The 17,620-nt window shown below is 43.5% G+C and overlaps 1 protein-coding gene across 1 annotated transcript in view; it reads left to right on the top strand.

Annotated features, from left to right (window-relative positions):
- Window positions 1–1,159: 1,159 nt before the first annotated feature.
- Window positions 1,160–17,620, top strand: part of igsf9a (immunoglobulin superfamily, member 9a) — a gene marked incomplete at its 5' end in the record, with an annotated part of 47,142 nt that continues 30,681 nt past the window's right edge. Inside the window, 2 exons of the mRNA XM_072658203.1 lie at window positions 1,160–1,322; window positions 16,931–17,077. Of these exons, the coding sequence (XP_072514304.1) occupies window positions 1,160–1,322; window positions 16,931–17,077 (310 nt within the window). The remainder of the gene's footprint in view (window positions 1,323–16,930; window positions 17,078–17,620) is intronic.

Raw genomic sequence — 17,620 nt, 5'->3', positions numbered from 1 at the left:
CCACAGATGACATGCAGTAAGCCTTGTAAGGAGGAGACGTGTGGATGCTGTGGATGTTGACCAGTTGGCTTGAGAACAACCCCGAAAAAGATCTTTTAGTCAGTTAGGAGACTGGTGTGTTGTATCATGAGCTTAGATCTTTAAAATCCTTCATAAGAAAGCTGCTATAGCTAGATGCTATGGTCTGGGCAGAATATGGTCCATGTTTATAGACAACAGTATGTTATAGGGCCCTATCCTACACCTTCCACCATTAACGATGCTAATCGTTATCTCCCACCCCACCAACCATCTATTTACACTCCTTCCACCTGCGTTGTTTAAACAGCAACTCTGCTTGTGAATATATCTACACTGATGGGCGCGGTGGTCTCGAAAAGAGGGGTGTTCAGGCGTATTGCTGTGTATCCTGGCAATGGAAAACACAGGAGCTCCACTGACTGAACACTAGCTAGGCAGACGTTCGTCAACAGTCCGACGTTCGTTGCCATGCTTTGCGGCCATCTTTGCAGTTATTTCCAGTCATACGAGACCAGGCAGTTATCTCTATGAATGGGGGGCGACCAAAATATTGGAAACTGAAGGTCAGGTGACATCTTTTTCTTTTAAATCCCTAGCTAGTAGTTAATAGCATTCATGATTTGTGCAACAGGCAAGCTGATTGGCTCATTGTGTTGAATTGTGGGATTTTATCAATGAACCGAATGAAACGCCATGCTGAGCGTTAAGAAAGCTCTCATTCATATTTCAGCCAGGGGCCGGCCTCCTCAGTCATAACGCCTCTGCATACAGTTGCCGCCAAACATATCGAGCCAGTGGACTCATATATGCTTGCTGCCTTCTGGTACTTGATGATGGAGAAGCTCCAGCTCCTCCTAGACGTGGAAGGGGTTCTCGTAGTTGAGGATTTGACCTGAATGATGTCTCTGCAGGTATGGACATGGTGTGAGGCTGCCTGAACATCAGCCATGGCACAGAAGGGGCTTCTACCAGAACTCATCATTACTGCTGTGGCCTGCTTATTGGGTAAGTGTACAGTTCAGACTCTACTCACGCATTGAAAGTTCCTAATCTGAAGGTCTTCTGAGAGCTACTGTACTAATCCACTCTCATGGCTGTGATAGGTGTATCTGCTGGTCATGCTGGTCCGTCGGTGTGGGGGAAGCTGGGTGGTTCGGCTTTACTGAAGTGCAGCCTGGCTCCTCCGGCTGAAGGCTCTTCAGGCCCCTTGCACGTGGTGGAGTGGGTCCGCCAGGGCTACGACATCCCAGTCCTTATCAAATTTGGATCGTACGCGCCTCGAGTACACCCCAGCTATGAAGGTGAGCTTCTGCTCGTTATCTTTTACCTAATCTCACCTTCCAATGGGGGATTGAGTAATAACTGGCTCCGTAACTCTCCGTCACCTCTGAGAAACCTCCTTCATAACCTCTACGCCTCACCTGAGCGTCACTGCCGGGCTGTATGTGCTTTCTCTGAGCTCGTCAGGGTCCGGTGGGACCTGCTCTCTTTTCTCCCATCTCATTGCATCATTCCCTATTGTCTGAGCCGGGGCTGCAGCACAAAGGCCGTCTATGGGGAAGGGAGTCACTCAATAGGCCGGGACTACCTTATTCTTTCCAGCTGTCCTTAGAAAGGCCCACACAATGGCTCTAATGTGGAAGGGGTGGACTGGCGGCCGTGGTAACGTGGGAGGCTGCTGGCTTTAGTGCGATTCGACCTCAGGACCTTTGGTTAGGAAAAAGAGACTTTGTCTGGTCTGGACTTCTGAGATGCTGAGCACCTGTCAGTCACACTGACTGTAGCCATGACGATAGCGATAGTAATGCCAGCTGATTAGAGAGGAAGTGGTATTTAAGTGGTATTTCAATCAATACTAATGATGGGTTTCATGGAAAATAACATGGACATTTTTCACCTCTGCATTTTAGTTTGGTCACCTATACATATTGAGGTGATCCTTAAAAACATCAGTAAATGAGCTGCAGCTGAAACTGATGTTTAGCCAGTGGCTCCGCCCCCTCAATTTGTTTACTGTTTATTCCCATCTGCAGGTTAGAACTCCCCCTATCACATGACGTCCCCAGACTGGGAGGCTTTAGACACTGGAGCATTTAGAGCCCTTGCTGGAATTTGAGCTTATGATCTCCTCACACTTGCTGAGCAGCAGTTAGACCGTAGGGCCGGTCTAGAGCTGTGAAATTACACTAAAAACACAGTTCTGAATAAATTTCCCTTCCCTTCTTTCTCAGACATGGAAATGTACATGGCTTCACAACTCTAGAGTGGAGCGACTGTCTAACTGCCTGCTTGTCAAGAGTCAGGAAATCATAAGTTCGAATCCCAACAACACCACTAACAGCCCTCCATGGTCAGGAGTCTGAGAATAGGAAGGCCTGCCATATGTGATAGGAGGACCTCTAACCTGCAGATGGAAATAAGCAGTAAACTGATTGAGGAGGCGGAGCCACAGTCTAAACACTGTAATCAGTTACTGCATTATTTTGGCCATAAATTGGCCAGATATTGTGACATGTAGCTCATTTTGAGGCCAGCTTTTGCTTACTGTTGATGTTGGATCCAGGCTTTGTTTTACTGACCAGTGGAGTGTTTAATGTCTGACCGTTTGAGTCATTTTCATTTGATTTCCATTTGCTCATGCCCAGAACAACAGTGTGCTATTCAGTCCAATCACAGGGTTATAGCCTTCTATGTTGGAGAGATGAAATAGGGTGAGGGTTTAAATAACCTAATCTAGATCTGATGGGCATGGTAAATGACCCATCCTGACCATTGGAGCACTGAGACATTGCTTGTATTTGAACATATGATCTCCTGGGGTCTGGTTTGTTGTAATTGCTTCACAATTTTTGTCAGACTAATTGGCTAGTTGGCTGCCTGACCATTTGAGATGATTGCAATCGCTTTCACTTGATTACACAGAACAACAGTTTGCTTTCCAGCTCAGCCAAAAGCTTACAGCACTCTGCATGAGGGTTAAGTAGCTTAATCTAGATCAAATTAGCAAGCGCTTTTAAATGATCTACAATAAAAGCATATATTTTCATAAATATCCAATTATATCCACCTATTAAGTCCTGCAGCACACTATATGGACAAAAGTATTGGGACATCTGCTCGTTCATTCATGGTTTCTTCCAAAATCAAGGGTTTATCCTTCTTTTGTTGGAATAACTGTCTAGAGAAGAAGACTTTCTACTAGATTTCAGAGCATCCCCACCTCATCCCAAAAGTACTGGATGGAGCACCAACCTTCAATCCAGAGAACACAGTTCTTCCACTGCTCCAATGCTCAATGCTTATTCCCTCTCTAGCCCACACCGGGCATTAGGCAGCATGGTGCCGATAGGTTCATGTTTATTTATCTGCTGCCAGAGAGTCCTATTGTATTGGCAATACTTCTCTACAGGGACTAGACAAGCTGTGTGTGTGGGTGCAACCTAAAATAGCTGAATGCATTCATTAGAAGGGCTGTCCACAAACATCTGGACATGCAGTGTATGGCTGCACTGTAAAGAGTAATATTCTCCCTGCACTAACACACCTGCTTCAATCCATCAGCTAATTACTGAGCTGTCATGAGCTGAATGAGTTTTGTTGGATCAGGGAAAACATTCGAGCGTGCTGTGGGAACCTCCGGGGTTGTTCGGAAGTAACAGATGTTGGTGGCAGCCTGTGATTACCAGACCACCACGATTTGGAGTGCCCTCCTTTCCCTTTGTTGTTTCATTGAAGTGTTTTTAAGTGTTTTACATTGTGGAGGCCACTCTGAAAAGCTGCCTCAGTGATTCGCTGAGTAAGCCTATATAGGGCTGGACGATATGGTGAAAATACTATATCACGATATTTAAAGACTGAATACATCAGTAGCAACAGATACTGTCCCACACTGAACATCGGCTGCACTGCATGTTATTTAACCAGTCTAATTACACCCTGCAGTTGATCAGTGTTTATTAAGCACTTACAGTATCCTCGATAAGCTGAGAAAAGCATATGGTGTATCACGATAAGACAATTTATCAAGAGACGATAAGCCTATATGATTTTTTTTTTTTTTTGGCAAGACGAGTTTATTTGTGTCCTTTCATACACGGTGGCAAGTCAAGTGCTTTACATTAACAAGGAAAAAATACAATGACATAAAGAATGTAAAAGCAAGAAAAAAGCAAAAAATAAAACATTTAAAAATCATTAAAAATAAAACAACAGAGACATAAAACAGTAAAAGCCAGTAAAAGTCAAGAAAAAAATCTTTATATATATATATATATACGTATATATTAGATGCTATATATATATATATATATATATATATATATATATATATATTTATTTATTTATTATTTTTTTGTTTTAAGATGCTAGTGCCTTTAAAAAGGTCAATTTAAGAAGATATGCAAAAACTGAGAAAATACCCTTATGCACTTTTAGTGTTAAATCAACACTGTAAAAAAATGAACAGTGTTGATTTATTACTAAAGGTGTTGATTTAACACTGGCAGATTTACTGTGTAGACTCCAGAGGGTTAAACGATACATGCTCTTTGTTAATCCATGAAAAATGTATCGTCACAGCCAGCTAATGCAAAGCACGAGTTCACAGGCTAAACCTTTATGTTTAAATAACGTTATATACTGTTTATATACTATCGTTATAGACTATTTTATTTATACATTCCTCTACTTTTGTGAAGCTGAGACTCTGGTAAACCCATTTTAGGCACCAAAGCTAGTCTTTCAGCACTAGCTTTTCTAGTAAATTGAGAAAATGCCCAGCACTTTTAGTGTTAAATTAACACCTTTAGTGTTAAATTTTTGTTCCTTTTTTTTTATTTTTGTAAAGATAAAAAAAAATGATAGGTCTTCATTTTTAACATTTACAGTGTTAATTTAACACTAAAAGTGCTGCAGATTTACTGTGCATACTGGGCATTTTCTCAATTTATGCATATCTTCTTAAATTGGCCTTTTTTAAGGCACTAGCACCTAAAATAATACCCACATGATTTATATCAGACTGTTCAAACCAGTGATGAGACTCATGTGGCCCAGAGCACTGCGTGAAGAGATGCAGGTTTAGACTACTACATGAAAAAGTGAAGTCAGAAAGTCAGGTTTCAGAAATTCCTCATATTCCCTGCGAGAACATCCTCCCTGCACCCTTTGCACCAATGTGAAAGACTAGCTTTGGTGCCTAAAATGGGTTTACCAGAGTCTCAGCTTCACAAAAGTAGAGGCATGTATAAATAAAATAGTCTATAACGATAGTATATAAGCAGTATATAACGTTTCTGAGTGTCCATTGGTTAAATTCCACCCAAAACCATAGATGGATGCACAAATCCACCAATTACAGATATGAAGCAGATGACGGACACATGAATCCACCAGTTAGACACGGCGAGAGGCAGAGACGGGTATTAGACCGGCCTTCATAGTCTCATAGCTACAGATGTGAGTCACATACGATCTGGCAGCGAGGTTGCAATGGAAAGGGCGGAGTCTACAGATTTAGTAATAGGAACATCAGATTTGATGCGCTGGTGTGATTAATAGAATCCCCAAGTGGACTAACTGATAATAATTGGTAGGGCCTCTGTCAGTCACAGGCCCTTAATACCCCCCCAAGCATACAGCACCCTGAATACAGTGATAGCTCATGGAAACCTTTTCTGCTCTGCACTAAACGGAGGGGGAACCTGCTCTGGTTCTCTGAGTTTCATTCACTCCGGGTAACGTATATTTAACATTCCGTTAAAAGGGAAACACAACACTTTCTCCATGTCAAACCAGAGCAGAACAAATATGAGGGAATGTCTGGGAGGATCCAGCTTCTCCTATAACGACACGCTGGTGTTCTGTTTGGACAACAAAAGGTTTCGAGGGACTTTTTGGTCAGGGGCAGGTTCTCCTTCACAGCAGTGGTTACAGGAGGGAGGGGTTGCTGGACAGGCAGGGTGTGAATTTCCTCGCCTCGGGCTTTACCTCAGCTCAGGTGTCAGCTCACACACTCACGCACTATGGCATTACTCACGCTTGCTGGCCAGTGCTGTAGTTTTGTGGTAAAACTTACCGTAAAAAAAGAGTGGGGTCCGTTTCACTAACAGTGTCTCGCATTTCATACAGGCCAACCTCATCTTTAGACTAAAGCACACTGCAAGCTAATCTACCCGACCATAATTCAAAGTGGTAGAAACATACGCTGCACAATATGGTCACCTTGTTTAATTAAAAAATAAATAAATAAACAAAAATAAATAAATAAATAAATATGTTTGTTTGTTTTAGAATTTAGTCATTTTCAGTTGCTACATACTAGCTAGAACCTCAAAACACTTGCTAGCAGTTAGCTCTGTTGGAACCTTTTGTTTATATAAATGTCTAATGTTTATATATTATGTATTTATACATATTATATATTATGTATTTAAGGTAGTCATTTTCAAATGCCACCTAGCTAGGACCTCATCACACTTGCTAGCAGCTAGCTCTGTATATTTGTTTATATATATATATATATATATATATATATATATATATATATATATATATATATATATATATATATATGTTTAATGTTTATATATATGTTTATACATTATGTATTTACATATAATATATGTATAAATGTAGTCATTTTTAATTGCCACCTAGCTAGGACCTCATCACACTTGCTAGCAGTTAGCTCTGTTGCTGAGTAAAGTAGCATTGCTGGAAAGCTGGAAACTAGCATTGCTAGGGGTTAGCGCTGCTGTGGGTTAGCGCTGCTGTGGGTTAGCACTGCTGGGAGTTAGCACTGCTGGGAGTTGACACTACTGATGTTTTTAGTTTGTGATTATATGTATCGTTATAAATCATATCGTGATATAGTATTTTTACCATATCGGCCAGCTCTAATTTAACCCCACTGAGTTGCACCCCACTCAATTGTACATATTCACTGGAAACCACCAGTATGGGTTCTTCTACTCTTGGCCAGGAGGACACGGGACAGAGTGTTTTCACTGAACCCATCACTTGACACAGAGAAGGAGTCGCCAAAACAAGAATGTCTATATGACTGCTTAGTCATGCGGTTATTGTAGGATTGAGGTTTAAGGTGTGTGTTTAGTACACAGACTGGATGGGGGCTCTGAGCGAGAGCCGGAGGATGAGTGTGACACAAGCGGACAGATGGGGGAAATTTTACTCTGAGCTCTCACCAAACAAACCCAGGGTCAAGGTTTTGAGCGTATAGTGATATTTTACATTGCTGGGGAACATTAACCTCTTATCAATGCGTCTAAAGAACCTTTAACATGGTTCTAGATTGTACCAAATAGGGTTCCACTGAAGTTATGTATTTAAAAGGTGCCAAAAAAAAAGGTTCTTTGACTTTTTAACCATTTTGGTCTGTTAAAGGGTTCTTTAAAGGACCATGCACTGGCTTAAAAGGGGGGTTCTTCAGTAAAGGCAGTGGTTTTACAGTCGTGCTCAAAAGTTTACATACCCCCACAGGATTTTAGCTTTTTTTGGCCTTTTTTCAGAGAATATGATATGAATATGAATGATAACACAAAAAAACTTCTTTTCCACTCATGGTTAGTGGTTGGGTGAAGCCATTTATTGTCAAACTACTGTGTTTTCTCTTTTTAAATCATAATGACAACCAAAAACATCCAACATACACGACTTTGGCCTGATAACATGCACAAATTTGGCTGCTAAAGGTAACATCCTCACCTGTGGCCTGTTTGCTTGTAATCTGTGTGTGTGCATAAGAGCTGAGTGAGTTTCTGGGATCCAGACAGACTCTTGCATCTTTCATCCAACCACTGACGTTTCTGGATTGTGAGTCATGGGGAAAGCAGAAGAATTGTCAACGGTTCTACGGGGAAAGGGTAGTTGAACTGTATAAAACAGGAAAGGGATCCTAAAAGATATCCAAGGAATTGATAATGCCAGTCAGCAGTGTTCGAACTGTGATTAACACATGGAAAAGCAGGGGCTCTGTAAAACCAAAGCACGGTCAGGTAGACCAACAAAAATTTCGGCCACGACTGCCAGGAAAATTACATCAGCTGAAATCCAGGACTCTCTGAAAACTAGTGGTGTGGCTGTTTCAAGATGCACAATAAGGAGGCACTTGCCTCCTTGCCACACACTCAGCCACTCAGCCATGTCTCTCCACTGCTGGGTTCTCTCTTCACTGTAGCTTCCTGTAGCTGCTACCCAGGTCATCAGATTCAGAACCCCTGACTCTGGCCTACAAAGCCAAGACTGGATCAACCAGCCCCTCCGTACTTGATGGCGATGGTCAAAAGCCGATCCGCGCCAAGAGCCCTTCCAGCTTCAAGTACGGCTTGGCTCGACCCGCCATCCTATAAGATCCACGGAAGACGAGCGTCCAGACTTTTTACTGTCCTGCACCGAAGTGGTGGAGCGAGCTTCCCCTGGGTGTCCGAACTGCAGAGTCCAACGCTCGCTGTCTTCAAACTCAGACTGAAGACCCTCCTCTTCTGAGAGTACTTGGGTGAACAGCAGAGTGGTCTCCTTACTGACTTGTGTTTAGTAGAGTCTAACATTAGAGGATCTTTGACTTTTAGTCTATTTAAACTAGTTGAGATTTTTCTTGGGTAAACAGTGAAGCACTTTTGTAAGTCGCTCTGGAGAAGAGCGTCTGCTAAATGCCTTCAATGTAAATGTAATGCCGGGGTGTGTAAACTTTTGAGCACAACTGTATAAAAAAAAAACAACTGCTTAAGGAACCATTAAGGAATGCATATATGATTTTAGCTGGTTATGTGGTTCTTGTATTTGATTCTTTAAACCATACGTCATGTTAAAGGACCTGGTCTGGGCTGAACAGGTTCACAAGGAAGGTTCAAAAGAACCCAGTTTCAGTGCTGTGTAGAACCCTCTTAAATGTGTAATATGTAAATTATGGCAGTGAGGACTTAAAGCATTGGCCCACATGCAGACAGTTAGAGTTATACAGGGTTAAAGAACCAATAAACCAGTGAACCAAAGAACAATGAATGGATTTGACCAATTAGGGGTTTCTCGAAACCCTCGTCTTTACTGAAGAACCATTGAAGAACCCCTTTTTAAGGGTGTAGGAGTGTAGTATTAGTATTGATTTTAATTTATTCTATTTCTTTTGTTCGCTCTTTGTAATCTAGGCTTAAAAAAAAAACACACCCCACCCCCCAAATACTATAATGGTTTCCCACCCCACCCCCATACGTCTAGAGTGACCACCCCAAACAAACTCCGGTGAAGCTGCCACTGTAGTTTCAGCCCTGTTATGAGGCTTATACCACCCTGTGATTCAAATTTCAAACGAAAACAAGGCCTTAAAGGACAATGGCAGAAAGCTGTTGGATAGTGTGGCATAGCCCGAAACCTGACCTCCTCTCTTCCTCACTGAAACCGGAGAGACATGCATAGAGTGCATAGGAAACGCTTGCCAAGCAGTGACTCAATGTCCGTGGGTCGGAATAGAGGTGGTGGTGGTAGTGGTGGGGTGAGGGGGGGACTCCACAGGGTACGGGTTTCACAGCTCCGGGCTAGAAGACGTTAGTGACAGAAGGCTTGTGCACTAATAAATGGGGGTCAGTTAGCTGGGGGTTTTTGTGTGGGGGGGGGGGGGGGTGGGGGGAGGGACTGGCGTGAATCGGCCTGACACGCGAGATTAGCCGTGAAACTTTAGCCGCACCGTGACTATCCGTCCTGTTTGAAAGCCTCAGTGAAATACTGCCAGTGGCCATAGCCTGTCCAGCTTGTCCTGCCTTTGATCATTCTTCAGAGAGGAGGTTGTGGGTGTTAGAGAAGGGAAAACGTCCATGCAGTGTTTTTTAATGGAAATATTATAAAGATTATAATGGTTTGGAAGGACCTTTGGTTATTAGATCAGTTCCACTTCCCATATAGGAGAACTGTGTAGGTCTAGAATTCCTGACTGTAGTGGTCAGGACCTCACAGGATTGACCACCACAGAGCAGGTTGACACACTGACCATTGAAAGTCTCTTGGAAAGTTGCCATATTGGAGATACAAGGTTTTTATATATATATATATATATATATATATATATATATATATATATATATACATATTCGTATGTGGCTAGAGCAACTTACACGGTTCCTCATGTTACAAAGGTGGGCCAACATAGTGTTAGGAGTCTTGCCCAAGGACTCTTATTGGTGTAGCTCTTATTGGTCACCCAGACCGGGAATCGAACCCCAGTCTCCCACATGGCGTGGTAGCTCACTGGCAGGTAGTGGTGTTATCTGTTGCGCCACACCAACCACCAGTACCACCTGTAAAAATAAAGATTCTTCCAAAGGTTTCTCAATCGATGCCATAGAAGAACCACTTTTGGTTCTATAACTTTAAACTATATATGCATGAACTATATTTGCAATATACATTTTGGGAGATCTAAAGAACCACTTAACAGCCTGAAGAACCCTCACTTGCTTTAAAGGTTCTAAAGTAGCTTTTTTATTAATAGGTGCTTCACACTCGCATCCCTATTACAAGCACATGGTTCTTCAATGGACCAGAAACCTCTCAAAGAACCATTTGAAGCACCTTAATGAAGAACACTGATGCTAAAGCTGGGGAATACGGACGAGAGCTGACATAGCTGAAATAGCTCATTTCTACCAGTCGTATGATGGAGAACCCAGCTGGTAGGGCATGGGCTCTGTATGAGGTCCACTGGAATGCAGTTTCTAAGAGCCAAGCCAAATGAGTCGTGCTAATATTCCCAAGAGCTCAGCACTGAACCCCAGATTACTCCAGGGGTGCAACTTCCATCACCCCACCCCACTCCACTCCACTCCACTTCCCTCCCCCACGGGACGCCTGTTAATGAGAATATGCTCTCAGTGCACCTTCCCATAAAAAAGAGCTTCTAGGCTATACCAGCGAGCGTGACCTGTTTACTGACCCCAACCCTAAAGCTGTCTGTCTTCCTGCTCACCACTGTGTATGTTCTCCACTGGGTGCTCAGCTCAGCTCTTTAGAGACTTCAGTATGCCATGACTTAGCAACGGGACTCTGTGTGTGTGTGTGTGTGTGTTTGTGCATCTTTGCTTTGCTGTGTGCGATGGGGCATGGTTAGTCACTCAGCAACAGTGTGTGTATGTGCGTGTGTGTGTGGATGTGGGTGTGTGAGTGGGGGAGGAGGTTAGCAGTGTTTTGGACAACCCTGGAAATGTATGGAAGCTGAAGGCCTTTATTTCCTGAGCTGGAAACTGGGAGCGCCGGTATTGGAGTAGCACTGTGAAATAGCACTGAATCAGAAGCTACGGTATGGCCAAATGTTTGTGGACACCCCTTCTAACGAATGCACTCAGCTCCTTTAAGTTGCACCCATTGCTGACACAGATGTGCAAATGCACACACACCTGGTCTAGTCCCTGTAGAGACGTACTGCCATTAGTAACACTTTGAAATAGTAGTTTGGCCATACAGTAGTTAATGCTACTGTATGGCCAAATGTTTGTGGACACCCCTTCTAACGAATGCACTCAGCTTCTTTAAGTTGCACCCATTGCTGACACAGATGTGCAAATGCACACACAGCTTAGTGCCAGGTGTGGGTTAGAGGTGCATAAAGCCCCCCAGCTTTGAGCGGTGGAGCAGTTGTAAAAGAGGTGGGACGAGTTGGGGAGTTCACGATGAGGTGGGGTGGTGATCATCCAACATCCTGACTTTACTAACGCTCTTGTCGCTGAATGCAATCAAATCCTCACAGCAATGCTCCTCCAAAATCTAGTAGAAAACCTTCTTCCCTGGACAGTAGAGACAGTTACTCCATCAAAAGCAGGATCAGCTCTGTTTTAATGTCCTGTATTTCGGCAGAAACGAAAGTGAATGAGCAGGTGTCCCATTACTTTTGTCAGTGTAATATACCTTTACCTCAGGGCCGGTTAGCAACAGAAGAAGGTATTGACCGACTCTCACAGTTTCAGATGATACTGGTACTGCTGTCAGTATTGTAAAAAAAAGAAAAAGGAGAACTGTGGAGCACTCTTGGTGTGTAAAGGGCGAGGGTACTGTGTGTGTGTGTGTGTGTGTGTATGAGGGATCTTTTGAAGTGGCTCTGTGCTGAATGAGGAAACAGGTGGACACACAGATGATGGGAGTTGATGCTTCTGCGTTTGTTTACTTTGACCGCTGCAGACACTTTTGCTCAGTTATTCTAACCATCACTCATCCATTTCTGCACTTTTATCTTCATGGAGACCTGCAGATATCTGTTATTCATGTACGACCTTCCTACTGGCTCGTAACCCCAGGAGAAAAGCACAAAGCGTACACTCTTTATTATGATCCCTGCACCTCCCTTCACCTTCTCTAGCCTCTGTTCTTTCTATAACTTTCCCACATTTCCTTACAGAGAACAGAAAACCCTCCTTCCAGCATGCTGTTGTGGCTAACAATGAATGGGAGCGAATAGCCACCAGTTAACATGGTCCCATTAGCGTGAGCTTCATTGATGGCTATTCACTTCACATTCATTGCCAGCAGAGTCTCAGTGTTGTTGACTGAACTCATCCATCATTTGTCTTAGCCCCCTTTAACTAATTAAACTCATCCCTCAGAGTGGTGTTAGAGCTGAATGACCATGCTGGTCATAGTCAACTGGGTCAGCATGTGGAATATTGGCTAATACTGTGTAGGTCCCCCTTGGGCCACCACAACAGCTTTGACCTGTTGAGGTACGGACTCCACAAGACCTCTGAAGGTATCTGTGTGGCAGCTGGCACCAAGATAATGTTAGCAGCCGATCGTTTAGGTCCTGTAAGTTATGGGGTCGGGCCTTAAATCTTTGTTAAGAAGGTTTTTTACTTCTAGAAAGGTATTAGCCATGTTAGCACACTCAACCCCGTCACATTCAACCCTGTAACCTTTTTAGAACGGCTCAGTGGATCGAGTGGTGGCTCAGCGGTGAGAGCTTTAGCCTATTGATGACAGGGTTGTGGGTTCGATACCCGGGTCTAATAAGCTGCCACTGTTGGGCCCTTGAGCAAGGCCCTTCACCCTCTCTGCTCCCCGGGCATGTGTGTGTTTCACTGGTGTGTGTGTGTTCACTGCATGGAGGGGATAAAGGGAAGCCAAACTCCATATGTGTCCCAAAAATGTCAACATTGGTTGGTTGTCTATTTACAGCTAGAGTTGTGCATTACAGTGTTCTGATCTAGTGTTCTAGACTCAAGCTAACGTGCTACAATGCTAGGCGATATGACCTTAAATCAGTATCATGATTAATTGGACATTTTATCTTGATTACGATGAGTTTATAAATAATTAAGCTTGTGTTGCTCAGTTGGCTCTGTGTTTGAGGTCCTCCATGTAGCTTCAGTGTCGCAGGCTGGATGGGGCGGAGTCATGAAGCTACAAATGTGGTAGTATGTTTTTAAGAGCACAGTACATGAACACACAGTGGGGTAAAAATAAATATTGTATATATAATATATAATGTTAAATATAAATTTAATATTAATAAAAATACAAATCATAAAAATAATCAATATATTATATTGATTAGAGGTTCTATATGGATATGTGTATGGATATTGACAAATTTTCGATGAATTGCCTAGCTCTAGCATGCTAGTCAATATACAGCAATACAGTCTGATACAGTTCAACACAATACAAAACTTGGAGTCATTTAAAGGTGGTTGTAAAATTGGTCCGTTCAGCCCGGACCACCCGGACAGTGTCCAAGACAATAAAAAAGGTAGTTTTTGGGGAGCAGTGGTGTGTATTTTGACATTCCTGATGCACCTCAGTCACTTTTCAGCCCTGCCCTGCGTAACCCGAGCACTTCGCCTCCTCTTTAAGCCCCCGCCTTCCCCGTCTGATTTTAATCCTCGTCACCACGGCAACTAAATTCAAATCCAAACCACTGGCACCAGGTACTATGGCAACACTTTAGCGGAGGATAATTCTCACAGCACTGGATCAGTCAGAGAGATGCTATATGACCTAAATCTGAGTGTGTTTGTGTGTGTGTGTGTGTGTGTGTGTGTGGAAAGGCCAGTTAGCTGAGTCTATTTAAGGCCTGATTCTCTGCAGGGTTTAACCCTGTGCTGTACTGGGAGAGAGTAAACATGGCCGGAGTGGAGTGCAGGCGGCTGTGGGCTGCTGCTGTTATCGCAGGCTGGATTCCACAGTGCCTCCTCTCCTCTGGGACGAGGTTAATGATTACCCTCACCACCCAGCCTCACAAACATCACAGCGAGAGACACGCTTCAGCACGGCAACATGTGCTGCACTTCAAACACAGCAGTGCCGTCCTGCTGCGTGCATGCAGATCCCCTGCCCTGCATGTAGCCGTTTTTCCCTGTGTGCTGCTTAGTTACGATTCCATAGAGGATTTCATTGATCAGGGTTATCAGAAGTCATTTATTTGATAGCTGGAATAATAACTGTCAGACGTAACTGTTCCAGCAGACCCGAGAACAGAGCTGGAAAATGGGCCAATTCCAAAACCCCAAAACTGTTACATCACAGTCTTGACCCGTTATGTTTACGCCTTACATAAATCTCGTCCACTAGAGAAAGTTCTTAAGCCCAAAAGCCCAAAGCTGGAGACACAGTAAGCCACGGCGGCGACTTTATGATGTTGTAGAGTATGATGTTGTTGATACTGGAGAGCAGCTCATCACCTCCAGACGCTGCTAGTTATGGGAATAAGGGTTGCTACAGGAACCAGGCCTCCTGACCACAGCTTTTCCTGTGCCAGTGTCCGGAGAAGGGGAGCTCCAACCTGTGGCATGGGATGAAGCGAAAGGAGCAAACCTGAATAGCTGTGATTAAACTCTATGGGCTGGTTTCCCAGAAAGCGATTAAGCCTAGTCCTAGACTAAACCATCACCATTCAGAATGCACTGTAGTCTAAGACTGGGCCGAATCCCTGTCTGTGAAACCACCCCTAAATTCTCTCATTTTCACAGACAAGTGATTTGTCCATTGTAAGCCCTTGTAAGCCTTTGCTGTTCCAAACCTGGCTAGTGCGCCCCCTAGAGGCTAAAAAGTCATGTAAATCTTCCTCAATAAAGAGGATTTTCCCCTCTATTATGTCGGGGGGTGGGCGGCAACCTTCCGAATGTTAAAGCTCCTTCTGGCTGCAACTTACAAAGCAGAAAACCCTCGGATTGGCTACTTTCTACCCTGCCTGCTCCTTACTAAGCCTCACCTCCACCCGTTCGTTATGAACCTCCTTTATTAAACATGCTGAGAGGGGGCGGAGACCCGCTGATACTGAGGCTAGCTGTACCCGCCTTTAGATTAAAGCCCATATTGTGGTTGCTGGACTTGGAAGTTAGGGGTGAGGTGGGAAGCTGCAGGGAGGAGCAGGGAGGCTGACACTCTTCTGAAGCCAGGCCTAACACACCTGATTCACCTGATCATTAGGTGTAGTAGATACTGCAGGGAAGATACTGCTAAATCCTTTAGCTCAGGCTTTTCGACTCTGCTGCTGCCTCACCGTTTAAACCCCAGACCTGTTTAAAGGACTCCTGAAAGAATAAAAGAGCCTTTGAAAAGTTGATTTGAGAGAGCGAGAGAGAGGAGGGGTGAGTGAGCGAACACCATCACCCTAGGGTGTAGTCACCTGGCAACTGGGAGATAGAGTTTCAAAGCCTGCAGACGCTCTGGTTGTGTTTACTTTTGAGTGGCGGAGAGCGGCTCTGCTGGAGTGTTTTGAAACGTGAAGCTTAGATGTGCCGTTTAGTGGTTTTCTTTTATATGTAGAAATGAATATATGAATATAGAGTGGAAATGACTGCACTTTAATGTAGTTTATACCTACCCTGCCACACCTGGTATGATGTGTGTTGTCACACAGTACTCTTCTGTAGAGGTTTTAGGCACATAAGTCCATTATTTTAAGGCATTTCCTCATTTCTTACTGTAGAAGCTCCAGATCTCATCAGATCAGATGCAGCTGAACATAAATCCAGTAAAAAGGAGAAGCAAGAGCTTCTCATTCTGAAGGAAGAAAGTAGTGAGATCTTGTCTGAGAGCTAGTCTGAAGAACAGAGCTTGGTTCCTCCAGGGTTCTCCTGGACGCCCCCCTCCCAGTCCAGCCAGCACAGCGTGGAGGATGTGCTCAACTCCATCAGCAGCAGCAGCAGCAGCTCACCTGATTTACCATCATTAAGCCCTGATTTACCACCAAACCAGGTGTTGATCTGAGGAGAACTATAAATAATACTAGACTCCATGAGGAGAACTTTGGAGATGTTCTAATAATGAACACAGTGATGGAGAACCACCACCACCACTTTTTGTGATATTTTAGTGATATTAGTGTTTATTTTAATATCAGTGTTTTACTGAGCAGATAAACACTTACTGTAACTTTTGTACAGTATATATATATATAAGCCTGGTTACCCCACCTGTCTATATAGCATTCACTCCATAGTTCAGTTTAGCCCAGTTGTGTCAAATTTGCCCCAAAGGAAAGGGTCCCCCCAGTTAGAAAAAGGGCCTTTTCCAAAAGCAAATTCTACAAGAGAAGGAAAAAAACTTCAATGGAAGAAGCTTTCAGTTTCAATGGAAGTTTTCAATGGAAACCTTTCTGGAGCATTCCTATTAGTCCATCCATCATGGAAATTTGACACAATGTAAAGAACTGCCAGATATAGTATTTGAAAAAGTGAAACACAGCAAAAATTATGTCCTGCTACTTTCAGGCCTTTAGTCTCTCATCTCAAGAAACATCCAGGGTTAATTCAGTATTAAATTTCTGAATTAAATGAACAAGGGTTCATATGATAGTTGCCACTGCAGTTTCTCACTCTTAATAACACCAGAACGTCCATATTAACTTTGTATGAATTAAGTTCTACATAGTTGGTTCACTGACCCTCTCTCACCTCTGATTGTTCCCCAGGTCGAGTGTCTCTCTCCGGGGGAACTGCTCTGAGTGTGGAGGGCCTGGTGCAGGAGGACGAGGGCTGGTATGAGTGTCGCATTCTGCTGCTGGACAAGCCGTCCGATGAGACTCGTAACGGAAGCTGGACGCTGCTGTCGGTCACAGGTGAGACCCACTGTCCCTTAGAAGGTAACAGGACCTATATGGGTAATAAAACAGCTGATTGTTCCATAGGTTCCATAAATTTATCGGCATGGGTGGAGCACCTGCTGATACAGGCCTGATAATAATAAGTCTCTCTTCCAGTGTTGTACAGGTGTCAGATCTAACATGAGAAGATACAGGGATGAAGATATTGTCCTTTATAGGGATTTTGATGGTTGTATATTCTCCTATGTCAGTCTACAAAGACTGCTGAGCTGGCAGCAAACAATTATTCACTGTCTGAACTGGCTAAACTGGTAAACTGGAGCACTGTCATGGTTGGACAAATAAGTCTAAACATAGAAATGCTTTCAAACTCAACTTTTAGCACAAATAAAACGTTATTAAGTGTGGAAAAGTAAGTGTTAAATAACAGAAACCACATATTGGTGAAAGATACCCTCTCTGAATAAGAAAAATTGGTAAAAAGAGAATATCTGGATCTGGCACGATCAGCGTCTTCCTGCAACACAGCTGCTGTTAATGACTGGACGAGGCCTCAGT

Source organism: Salminus brasiliensis, chromosome 16, assembly GCF_030463535.1.
Source record: "Salminus brasiliensis chromosome 16, fSalBra1.hap2, whole genome shotgun sequence".
Lineage (NCBI taxonomy): Eukaryota > Metazoa > Chordata > Actinopteri > Characiformes > Bryconidae > Salminus > Salminus brasiliensis.
Note: the sequence above shows the minus strand (reverse complement) of the source record. Positions and strands in the feature narration are given on the sequence as shown.